General features: G+C 38.8%; 2 protein-coding genes across 4 annotated transcripts in view; both read right to left on the bottom strand.

Moving 5' to 3' along the window:
• klhl8 (kelch-like family member 8) overlaps window positions 1-3,287 on the bottom strand; it is an 11,133-nt gene extending 7,846 nt beyond the window's left edge. For 2 of the 3 annotated variants that reach the window (XM_035668095.1, XM_035668097.1), the window contains exon 1: window positions 3,199-3,287. The gene's annotated coding sequence lies outside the window, so the exon portion shown is untranslated. Of the gene's footprint in view, window positions 1-1,662; window positions 1,946-3,198 lie in introns of all 3 variants that reach the window. The other variant, XM_035668096.1, reaches the window with a different exon arrangement.
• Window positions 3,288-4,414: 1,127 nt separating this feature from the next.
• sdad1 (SDA1 domain containing 1) overlaps window positions 4,415-11,205 on the bottom strand; it is a 7,371-nt gene continuing 580 nt past the window's right edge. Inside the window, exons 2-22 of the mRNA XM_035668493.1 lie at window positions 10,199-10,303; window positions 10,008-10,106; window positions 9,800-9,910; window positions 9,361-9,432; window positions 9,158-9,258; window positions 8,975-9,032; window positions 8,818-8,892; window positions 8,603-8,704; window positions 8,442-8,511; window positions 8,215-8,318; window positions 7,610-7,667; window positions 7,475-7,533; window positions 7,300-7,376; window positions 7,066-7,163; window positions 6,875-6,951; window positions 6,459-6,588; window positions 6,222-6,313; window positions 5,950-6,140; window positions 5,707-5,791; window positions 4,765-4,926; window positions 4,415-4,652 (exon numbers count right to left, since the gene is read on the bottom strand). Coding sequence (XP_035524386.1) covers window positions 4,605-4,652; window positions 4,765-4,926; window positions 5,707-5,791; window positions 5,950-6,140; window positions 6,222-6,313; window positions 6,459-6,588; window positions 6,875-6,951; window positions 7,066-7,163; window positions 7,300-7,376; window positions 7,475-7,533; window positions 7,610-7,667; window positions 8,215-8,318; window positions 8,442-8,511; window positions 8,603-8,704; window positions 8,818-8,892; window positions 8,975-9,032; window positions 9,158-9,258; window positions 9,361-9,432; window positions 9,800-9,910; window positions 10,008-10,106; window positions 10,199-10,303 — 1,974 coding nt within the window. The 3' untranslated portion in view covers window positions 4,415-4,604. The remainder of the gene's footprint in view (window positions 4,653-4,764; window positions 4,927-5,706; window positions 5,792-5,949; window positions 6,141-6,221; window positions 6,314-6,458; window positions 6,589-6,874; window positions 6,952-7,065; window positions 7,164-7,299; window positions 7,377-7,474; window positions 7,534-7,609; window positions 7,668-8,214; window positions 8,319-8,441; window positions 8,512-8,602; window positions 8,705-8,817; window positions 8,893-8,974; window positions 9,033-9,157; window positions 9,259-9,360; window positions 9,433-9,799; window positions 9,911-10,007; window positions 10,107-10,198; window positions 10,304-11,205) is intronic.

Raw genomic sequence — 11,205 nt, 5'->3', positions numbered from 1 at the left:
ACAGGAGCTCGCCTACTTCGCTAGAAATGCTGAGGAGTTATGGAAGTCCTTTCCACGGCCTCGTGAGCCTCAAAAAACAAAGGACCCAATCCGCTCACAGGGGGTCTGCTTTCGAGGCCCTGTTTCCCGGCCGCTCCCTTGGGACCTTCACCTGCTTGGCATGGTCTGGCACCAATCCCCCTTCGGTGCCATAGCTGGCCTACACGAAACAACACCTGTCATAGAGCATGGAAGTGTTTTCATATTTGACAGGAAATAATTTGCTTACAGAATGCATTCTTGACCTTAAAATTATGCTTTTCACAGCCTATATCGTTATTTTTGTCACTTTATAATCTGTGTGTACGGTGATATTCTTTTGCTGATCCACGTGTGCGAGAGATTCTATATCTTCTCTAGGGGTGAAAACAGAGGATCATATGGTCTCATTGGCAAACATCGGCAGGTTGTTAAAGAGCCGCCTGGTTTCCACATATCTTCAACATATTTTTATAACTTCATGTATCAGATATTGTGTCATCAAAATTTGTATATATATATATATATATATATATATCTCTATATATATATATAAAATGTAATTTTGTTGATTTGTTCTGTACATTCGACATCTATTGCATGTCTGTCCGTCCTGGGAGAGGGATCCCTCCTCTGCGGCTCTTCCTGAGGTTTCTTCCGTTTTCCCTCCCCCGTTAGAAGTGTGTTGTTCTGGGGAGTTTTTCCTCATTTGAATCGAGGATCTAAAGACAGAGGGTGTTGAATGTTGTACAGATTGTAAAGCCCAAGAGGCAAATTGTGATTTGAGATTCTGGGCAATATAAAATCTAATTTAACTTGACTTAAAGACGGTGGCAGGTAGGGGTAAGGTGATATGGACGTTATCATATTGATGACAATCACAGTCTTAATTTTGAAGTTGTTGAAATGTTTTTTTTAGAAATAATGATCCAAACAATAAAATCTCACTCGCAAACAAACGTTTAAGTAAATGATTAGTCTGATTAATCGATATAATGCAGAGAAAATTAAATGAAAATGAACATCATTCTCTGGTTATAGAGACAAATGTGGAGATTTGAGATGCCATTTTCTCAGTTTCATATCACTGATAATTAGTTATTGTTGAGTTTTGGTCACTAAAACAAGCGATTTCAAAGATGTCTTAAATTTTGGGAAACCTACAATTGGCAGTTTTCACTTTTTTCTGACATTTTATAGTTTAAACATATAAGTGAGGGAAAAAATCAACAGTATTATTGACAACAAAAAGGTAACCATTAGTTGCACGCCCGTTTGACCCGATACGATTATACGGAGAGGCTATAAATGATAATAAATAGAGAGAGAGAATAATCAATCACCCTTCCCTAGTGATAATAAGCAGGCCAACCACTGACACTGGCATCATGGAAGAATAACCTGAAACAGAAACAGTGCAAATAATACTCTACAGACATCGATGGAGGAAACAAAAGGGGAAATTAGAGGTGGGGGACATTGCCTGGCAGCTGAAGTTTGGTCAGTATACCTCCTCTCCCTTCCAGTGTCACTTCCCCTTTACTCCTTCATCCGAGACTGTGACAGAAACAGGAGCGGCAAATTCCTCCAAGCGAACACGGCACACCACAAAGAAAACACAAGCAAAGCCATAAAAATCCCTACCTACTGCTGAATCTGATGAAAAATCTCCACAGCTGACATGTCACAGAGAAACAGAGCTCCACCCACACCTCACAGACGATGCACTGTCCCTCTTCAAAGCGAGGTCCCTCACACTGAATAGACTCAGTGTGTCGTCCCCTCATCGCTAGTCCTCTCAGCTATAAGAGCAGAAAGTCCCATCAAATGCACGAGCGATCAAAGACTCTCCCCGACTTCTGTTCTACTTTGTAGGTTTGTGAATGGGCTTCTCAACACGCGTCGGGGACTTTGTATATCCACTTAACTGAAAAGACAGATCCAGGATCAGCGGGAGCCCTTTCAAGGCCTTAAGATGACAACATCATCACAGTGTATTATTTATGAGGAGTGAGATAGTCAATAATTTAACGCTAGAGATGCACAACTACTCGGCCCCAGTGGCAACTGGAAAAACAAACTGTTTTTAGATCCATACATATCTTTTTCTAGGCCTCTACGTCCACCATGCAAAAAAGGGACTCCCACAAAGCAACCAGCGTATTGCATTACATACAGGAAAGGTACAAAAGACGGGTGTGGATTCATGAGATCTCGCTCTTTACCTCTCCCACTCACCTAAAAAGCACTCAGCGTCAACACTACTGCTTCCATGGACTTTAATCAGTAACAGTAATTAGTGTATTTCTATAAGAGACTGAGGGTGAGGCAGCTTGTGGAAAAAAAAAGTGATATATGTCAAGGATACTATGTGTTTTGCAGTCAGCTGGAGGTATCTTACACCCTTTACATCTATTGTATAACCATGCATTTCCTCTTATTTCCTCATATTTACTATTTGATCTTTGCTGTTTATCAAATCACATCAGCAGCTCACATGATGCACCTATAGCTATGTATTAGGATATTAGGATATTAGGATATTTTAATATACAAGTGTGCAGGCTACTTTTTCTGCCCCAAAATATACAATAATGTTTTGTTAAAAAAAGAAGAGAGGATGTAAAGGATGCACATGTTTACAGCACATGTCACACAAAGCTGTTTAATGTAAAGACAGCTAGCAACCCTCCGAATATCATTTAAAACAATAACTACTGTGCCCAGACAAACACTCATATTACTACATATTAAATATCAGCTGAAGGAAGCTGAAATAAACACAACCAGACAAGAGTTTGTAAAAGACGAGGGGGGCACTGATGGTTAACACTGCCGGATGTTAGCATCGTTATTTATAACCTTAATCCACACTGTAGTTTCTCTCTCTCTCTGAAATCAAAACAAAATGTAACGTTAACGACATTTGAGCACATATTAAAGCTCCCCCTTTAGCACAACTACAGTAACAGTAACTACGTCGACTTTAACGGTCAGCTTGGTTGCTAACAGCAACTAGCAGGCAGCCTAGCATCCGCGCGAGAGCTAACGTTAGCTGGCAGGGGGAACGGACGTAATTAAACCGGGAAGTTATCCAAAATGCTGAACGTAGACTGGCACACATACGTATAAAACATTGGATAATCGTTGTGTTGAGTCAAAAATATTTAATTTAGGTACCTCATGTCGCAGCAAGAATTAAAATGCCGGCTTCATTGAGCGGAATGTTTGGCATTAGCACGTTTGTTGTGATTCCAGGTGCTTCATGGGTATTGTAGTTTTAAAAGCGTCACCTGGACAGCAGCTGAGTGAAACAAATATAATGCTCATTAGCAGCTCCCACTGCTTGGTAAACAAAGCGACCATTGTTTAATTTCTAGCAGCTTGAAATATCAACAGATGGCAAGCAGTAATGTTAATGAGAGTCCAAGTAACCTACTTATTACTTCTCCAATTCAACGCAAAAATATAGGATCTTATCCTTTATATCTGTAAGTGTGTTTACATCAAATTTGTTTTACACATCAAGATTTAACACGAATTTATTTGTTATAAAACCCACAAGAGAAGTTACACATTAAGTAAAAAACATACAGGTATGGCTGACAGGCTCATAGTGTCACAATCTTTAACTGTTGAATGAGTCTATTACTTCAGATTAAGTTAACTTTATCTTATTCTGTCTTCTGCCTACCTTCTGTAAATAACACTGACATGCTCAAAATAAGGCACTAAACTACAGAGTAATGTGCAAAGTAAGGAAATGTTAGACTGCAATTACAATTGTTATATAACTATATTGGCCAATTAAATGTTTTCTGGAATTATACATTAACAACGCCTCCACATCCTGATTGAGTTCTATTTACTGTAGAATAGTGCAGTGTCTGCATATTCTGTCTGTACCCTGCAAACACCAAGCACAAATATTGTACTCTCTCAGTTCTCAGTATATATACATATATTCTAAACCAATATAGCCATTAAAATACTTTTGGTGAGGTCCAGAGCTATAGACATAAAAACAAATGCTAGAAACTGTCACCACAGAAGTGTTAAAACAGTTTAAATCTTTTTATATATATTTTATTTGAATGGGATCAGATCAGAACAAAGATTTTACCTTTTATGTTTGACTTTTTGTTAATAAAGCTGTTTCCTGTGTTGCCTACGAGGAGCGTGTGATAGAATATGTTTATTTACCTTTAGAAAAGGAAACTAAAGCTGTCCAAAAGAATAACCCCCCGACCCTTACACTTCACACTACAGTTCTTGTTCTTGTCTGCGACCAATGAGAGGCCATTTATCAGCTGTAAAGAATGAGTCAGGGAGTAAAGAGCTGCAGCACCAACAGACCGAAACACAATGAGAACTTCACCAAATATAGAAACCTTCACACAATTATCAAAGATAGTTTATTTCAGAACAGTGTAAATGTATGAATTTCATCTGTTGAAGGTTATACATTAATAAACTAACCAAGTTTTACAGGCTACTTGAAGGATGTACAATATTATTATACACAGTCGAAGTTCGGGTTTGGGATGGTCATCGAGAGGCAAATGTAACATTATGTCCACGTCCTCCTACTTGTACTGCTTCTTCTTCTTCAGGAGTGCTTCCCGTAGAGCAATCTGAATAAGAAAAACAAAATATCTTTTGTTAAAATGCAAATACAATTTCATCTTCAAGTTGTTTGTTAGATTTCAACCGATTTAACCACAGTCAAATACAGGCGTGACTTACCTGTTTCTCTCTGAAGGAGCGTTTGCCTTTGGTTCTGACATTCTGACTGTGTCTCATCATCATGAAGTTCTTCGTCTTCCTCTTCTCCCTGTTGCTGGTGCCGGCATGTGGGTTCAGCTTGGTCCGCTTCCTGACAAACTCCTTCCTGTCGGTTCGTCCCGCCTAGAAAAATCAAACGCATCATTAGAGCTGAAATGATTAGTTGACAGAAAATCAACTCAACTATTTTATTAATCAAAGTGGTAAAACATTATCTGGTTCCAGCTTCTCACATGTGAATATTGGTTGGTTTTCTTAGACTTCAATGATAGTAAAATGAATTTACTTGGGTTTTGGACAAGCGATATGAATGTGTGCGTTTTAAACTTTCTACAATGAGTCGTTAACTGGTTATAAAACAGTCTCAATTTAATACTGATGCCTCTATAATCAAACATAATCAGAGATAAAACCATCAGCAAGAAGATGGCTATTTCTATATAGTTATTTTTAATGTCTGCCACCAGGTCAGATTTGGTTGGATTCCCATGAATCAGATAAAACAAGGTGGGAAAAACACTACCACTTTTGTCCACAGGGGTCGCCAGTATCAACTAAAAGAAGAAAGGTTCTTGTAGAGGCTTTTTGAGGACCAGTGTGTAGGATTCAGTGGCAGATGGCAACCAACGGAATAACCACTCGCCTCCCAAGCGTGTAGGAGAAACTACGGTGGCTAAAAAGTCCTATCTGGAACCAGTGTTTGGTTTGTTTATTCTGGGCTAGCATAGAAAGATGGCGAAAAACGAAAACACAACCATTCTTATATTCAGGTGATTATACGCTGATTAAAAACATACCTATGCATATTATATTCCATTTCTGCTAAATCTTACACACTGGACCTTTAAACAACCATGACTCCCCTGGACAAGTAACTCTAAAATAGTTTGAATAAAGTTTTACCATTGCTGTTGCCAGGCGAGTTTCCTTGTCTGCTTTTGGTTTCTTATGCAGCTTCTCAATATTCCTCAAAGTCAGCACCTCCCCTCTGAAAGATTTAGAAGAAAATAAAACATAGAAAAACCTCAGTAAGATTCATTGGAATCTGACACCTGGAAGTAAAAAAAAAAAAAAAACATATTCCGAAGACAAGACTTTGTTAATAATGCAATGCTTTAAAGCTTTAGGCTCAAATAGCTTTCTAACCTGCTGTCACCCTCGTCGTCACTGTCCACTATCTTCCTCTTCTGGCCCTTGCCCGGTGCAGAGTTGACCTCCTTGGCCAACTGTACCATACGGATCTTCTTGAAGTCATCTTGAGTGAGGAGCCTGCTGCCGCTGACCGCCGCCGCTTTGGCTTTTCTTTCCTCGACCGGCATACTCTGAAGCTTCTCCGTCTTACACAAACACAGTTAACTCTTACATTAATACCTAATTAACCATCAGCAGATTAACGAGTTATGCAATTCAATGCTCACCACTTCTCCTGTGTCTTCATCAGACGAGTGGTGGACGTCCACCCACTCCCCGTCTTCATCGTCATCACTAATACTGGCACTTTCCCAGCCATCTGTTGTACGAAATGAAAGACACTCATTAATATTGATGGTCTATCATCTGTGTCAGAGTGCTGTATGAAACTGGATTCAGTTTTACAGATCAATTCAGCCACTGTAAGCCAATCCTATAGTTTCAATAATACAATAGCCGCTCACCTCCATCCTCCTCTCCCTCTTTGTTCTCCACTTCCACCTCAAGGACTTCAGCTCCAGGGATGTAGTCTTTAGCCTCGAGCTCTCCATAGTCTTTGATCTTGGCCTCCACTGAAGCCTCTGTGGGTCTCCCCTGGTAGACAAGAGGCAGGGTTTACAGTTACTCACATTGTAATACACATACATACATTTTTCCTCTGTTTATTTGTGTAATTACAACATAATTTATCAGGATGCCTTTCTAGATCAAACTCTCTACCGAGCAGGACCATGTACAAAAAAAACTACACTGACGAATCATAACTCTTTTCATGAATAAATTATTTAACATATATTATACTATGCAAACTATACTCACTGTTATTGAATGTAAAGACATCATTTATGTTTTTAAAAAGTGTTGTTTTCAGTTGGCTCACCCTGTCCCTCTTGTGCAACATCTGTGGGTTAAGACTCCTGAACAGCTGGATCAGTCCTCTGGCAGACATCATCACATCTGAGGGCAAATACGGGCAGGTTGTGTTGTGAGTGAACATACGCGCACACCTCCTTTAATTAGTGAATTCAGAATTGTGAGAGAAAAAAAAAAAAAAGACAGGCAGTCACTCACTCTTGTCTTTGTGGGTCTTGTACTGGGCCAGGTCCTTCAGCAAGTCTTCAGTGATGGCGAGCGGACAGCGGGCGGTCACTTCTTTGATGGCATTGATACTTGAGTACAAAAAAGGGGTGAAATTTACTCTAACACGGTAAAGTGATATTTGGCATGGTAGTTAAACATCTGAATGGATTTGTATTATCGGTTTGAACATTTTGGAATCAGGAAGTAGACGAGGCTGCTACTAACCCAACAGTCATGACCTCGCCGGAGTTCCTGTCGGTCACAAAGTTGTTGGCGATGGTCATGATCACGGGCTCAATGATCTGCATGAGTGGGAATGTACGGAAAGTGTTACGCTGGAATCCCAATGTTCACGCCACATGTTTTGACTAATAGAGTAAATCTGTAGATCTTAACGTACCTCTGGTGGGACGAGTTGATGGGAAGCCTGGGCGGCACACAGGAGAATCTTTGTCACCTCTAGGAAGACAAACAGTTTATTTAAAATATAAAAGGTCAAACGACTTTTATTTACTTAACTGAGAGTTATTTTTACCTCTTTGATGGGGCTGTAGAAACCTCTGGACGAAGGGATAATAATTGAAGAGGAAGAGCTGGAAAAGAGAGTATTATACTCAGTATAAAATATATATATAAATAATACCTCATTTATGCTTCTATTAAATATATACAGAAAGAACTGTTGCTTATTCTGCACATTAGCCATCATTAATCCATGCTGAAAAATCAATATCTGGTAGAAAAACACTGACATTTTATGACTTTTTAAACTTTTTTTAAAAAAGGAAAATTGTAAGCAAACTGTTACCTACATACATTCAGCAAATACAAAGCAACATTATTAGTAGTTGTATTTCTTGGTGAGCCTAATATTGAACTTCAACTATTTATTCTCCTTTTGAGCTCTGTTTTAGTCTCTTTTTAAAAGATAACTGCTCCACTGATCGTGGTACCGAAAACTACGTTGCTATGCTAACTCTGTCTGACCAGGTCGTGTACAGAGGGTTTTTAAAGCCGTCTGCTACAGCCTGAATAGGACGCTATGGGACCGGTAAGAGTGAAGTTACGTGCCAGAAAAACAATGAGCTGAAAATTGCTTTAAAGAGTTGGGTGATAATTATCTGTGGGTTTGTCACTTACCTCATGGATTCCAACCAGTCTGGATATGAGCTCCATCATCATGATCTTCACCTCGAAGCGCTCTTTAGAGTCTTCCAACTGCTTCAAGAGTTTCTCGGAGAAATCTTAATTTAAAAAAAAAAAAAAAGATATTTGATGCTTTAGAGATCTGTGAATTGTAGCACAAATGACTTTAGGCAAATGATTTGTGCTGTAGTTGTTGTTGTGGTGAAGACAGGCGAGCCTACCTTGAGGATCATGAATTAGGTGAACAGCAGAGAAATTGAAGACCTCTGGTTTTCTCTTTTTCTTGTGTTTCTGCTCAAAGAGTTAAAACAATGAAGTAAATTAATTTGAACACAGATGTAACAATAAAATCATTCCTCTGCAGCAGTTACAACAGGGGTACCTTGAGGACTTTCATCGCCTTTTCCATCTTCTTCTTGTTTTTGGTGGTTTTCTTGCCAGTGGAGTATCTCACCTTCAGGTCTCGGACTGATGGTCCCTCCGCCTGAAAGATAAGACAGTGTTAAACATGGATTGCACAAAAATAAAAACCACTCCCTCTGAGAAACACTGAGAAAAGTATTTGCTCACTAACTACTTTGTATATTTGGGACTTGCCTCGGAATCTGAATCGCTGTCATTTTTCTCATCTTCATCTTTGCCCAGAAAGAATTTAAGACCCGCAACAAGGATCTAAACAGGAAGAGAAGCAGGTGAGTGTGTACAGGGCTGCCACCTGTGCAATATAATAAGCATTCAATGTGAGAAAACTTACCCTTGTCACCTTGGAGAAACACGCTGTTGTTATGACATTTACAGTTTTGGAATCATTCCTGTGACACAAAGAAAAAGAAAATTAGATCAAAGCAGTGAAAAAATAATAAGAATTGTAAAATGTAAAATAAGATCTCTCTACAAAATCTTATTTTATAAAGTCTTGTTTGGCAATAAAACCCACCATATGTTCCTTTTGTATAGCTCCACCATTATATCTAAAGAGATCTTTGCTGCGATGGGATTACTGTCTCTCAGCATGGTGTACATGAAGTTCTGTAACGTCTGAAACACACAACAGTATAACACAGATAGTGACTACTATGGGCTGCTGTATCACTAAATATTACATTCAGTTAAACACGGAGAACAAGTATGTGTACTTACTGTGTTAACCTTGTTGTTTTTGTGCTTAGCATTGATGTTTTTGATATCTGCTACAATGTGCGTGTACAGAGTCTGTGGAGTGAGGAAAGCAAATGTTTACTTCTGAAAGGGGAAGAGTGAAACAACAAGAGAGAACAAAATGAGAAAGTCAACAATTAAACATGGGAATATGAAAACAGAAACACATACAACACCAGAAAATCAAGGCACAGAGCAAACGTTATAAAAAGGCACACACAGGGTCAGTATACATGAGTGGTACAATAAGGGTTTCTTCCTTACAACTTGCTGTATGTAATAAAACACTAAAAATATCTTTACTATGCAAAACATTTTGATACATGCATATGATTTTATGACTAAAAACTATTATCCAATGACTGTATGGTGGGTTGGGGGGGAAAAGGCATATAGATATTCAAGGGCTGAGCGCTCTAACCTTTCTAAGAAGTTTGTCGTGACATCGCAGCAGCTCAAAGAAGAGCTCCAGGAGGCCAGTGGGGTCGATCAGATCTTTATTCCTCAGAAGAATCAGCGCTTTGCAGAAGGTCTGAAGAGCAAACACAAACATACATCTCAGTGCTTGAGAGACATGCTATTTACATACATATCAACAAACTCAAAATATATCTGACAGATGTTCTCACCATTCTTAGGTCTGGCTCTAGGACTGTGTGGTGACTCAACAATAACTGAGACAGCTCTTGTGGAAAGGTGGACAGCTGCTGCAGGTAGCAGTGACCAACCTGGAGAACAAGAAAGAACCTTAAGTTCACCACAGATAGGCGACAGGAAGGTAATACACATCACCGATCAGAAATAACACACAGCACGGTACCTGAGCAAGAAACATGACAAGGTCTGCCAGCTCCTTGTTCGGCTTGTCAGGCTGCAGTTTGAAGATCTGTACATTGGACTGATAGTGTCGGTACTGCTGCTGAAACTGTTGAAGGTACAACAATCATTAGAGACAGTTTTCGTATGCTTAAACCCACAAACACCTACGACGGAGTATTAGGGCCAGACTAAGAAGCAAAAAAATATTATTTGTTGGGAATTAACGAAGAACTGACAGTCGTAATAATACGAAATAATGTCACAGTAATTACAAAAAAGTAATATAAAACAGACAAAAGTGTTTTAAATGAAGAAGCAGCTGTCTATGAGTTCAGATCTGACCCGTGAAGCCAGCTCCAAAACCAATTCACAGCCTCAAGTCTGTTTTGTCCTCAGTCCGTTACAGTCAACAGGTAAAACTAACGTAATAATTATTTCAGTTTTAACTGGCTAGCAAACCCAGGCTGAACCAGTTTCCATAAAATGTACTTAAACTTTAATTCGCAATGTTACGACTTTTATTCTCCGCAATGTTAACGCAAACTTTATTCTCGCAAATGTTACGACTTTATTCAAGTTCAAGATTCAAGATTTCCAAGAAGCTTTAATTTATCGCCGAAGGGAAATTCACTGTGCAGACAAGTTCAGTAACAAAGGTGGGAAAGTAATTAGGTTTAGAGGTAAAAAGCTAACATTGACAATAAAAAATAAATAAATAAAGGCTAACATAAGAAAAAATCAAAAACATTTAAACTAGAACGCCAACGCATAATGCAAGCACTTACAGGTACAAAGTAAAAAAACCAAGTAACTAATGTGACAAAATGCAAACAGAGGAAGTGTGCAATTAAACGTAGTATACCTACAACAATACAAAATAACACACCTTTACATTATTCCTCGGTAGACACAATGATGTACGCTTTATTTCTCGTAATACTTAGAACATTTATGTCTCGTAAATATTATGACTTTTCCTCGTAACTTGAATATTCATGACTTTATTCT

The sequence above is a fragment of the Morone saxatilis genome, unplaced genomic scaffold, assembly GCF_004916995.1.
Source record: "Morone saxatilis isolate NCDOM2014 unplaced genomic scaffold, NCSU_SB_2.0 Contig21, whole genome shotgun sequence".
Classification (NCBI taxonomy): Eukaryota; Metazoa; Chordata; class Actinopteri; family Moronidae; genus Morone; species Morone saxatilis.
Note: the sequence above shows the minus strand (reverse complement) of the source record. Positions and strands in the feature narration are given on the sequence as shown.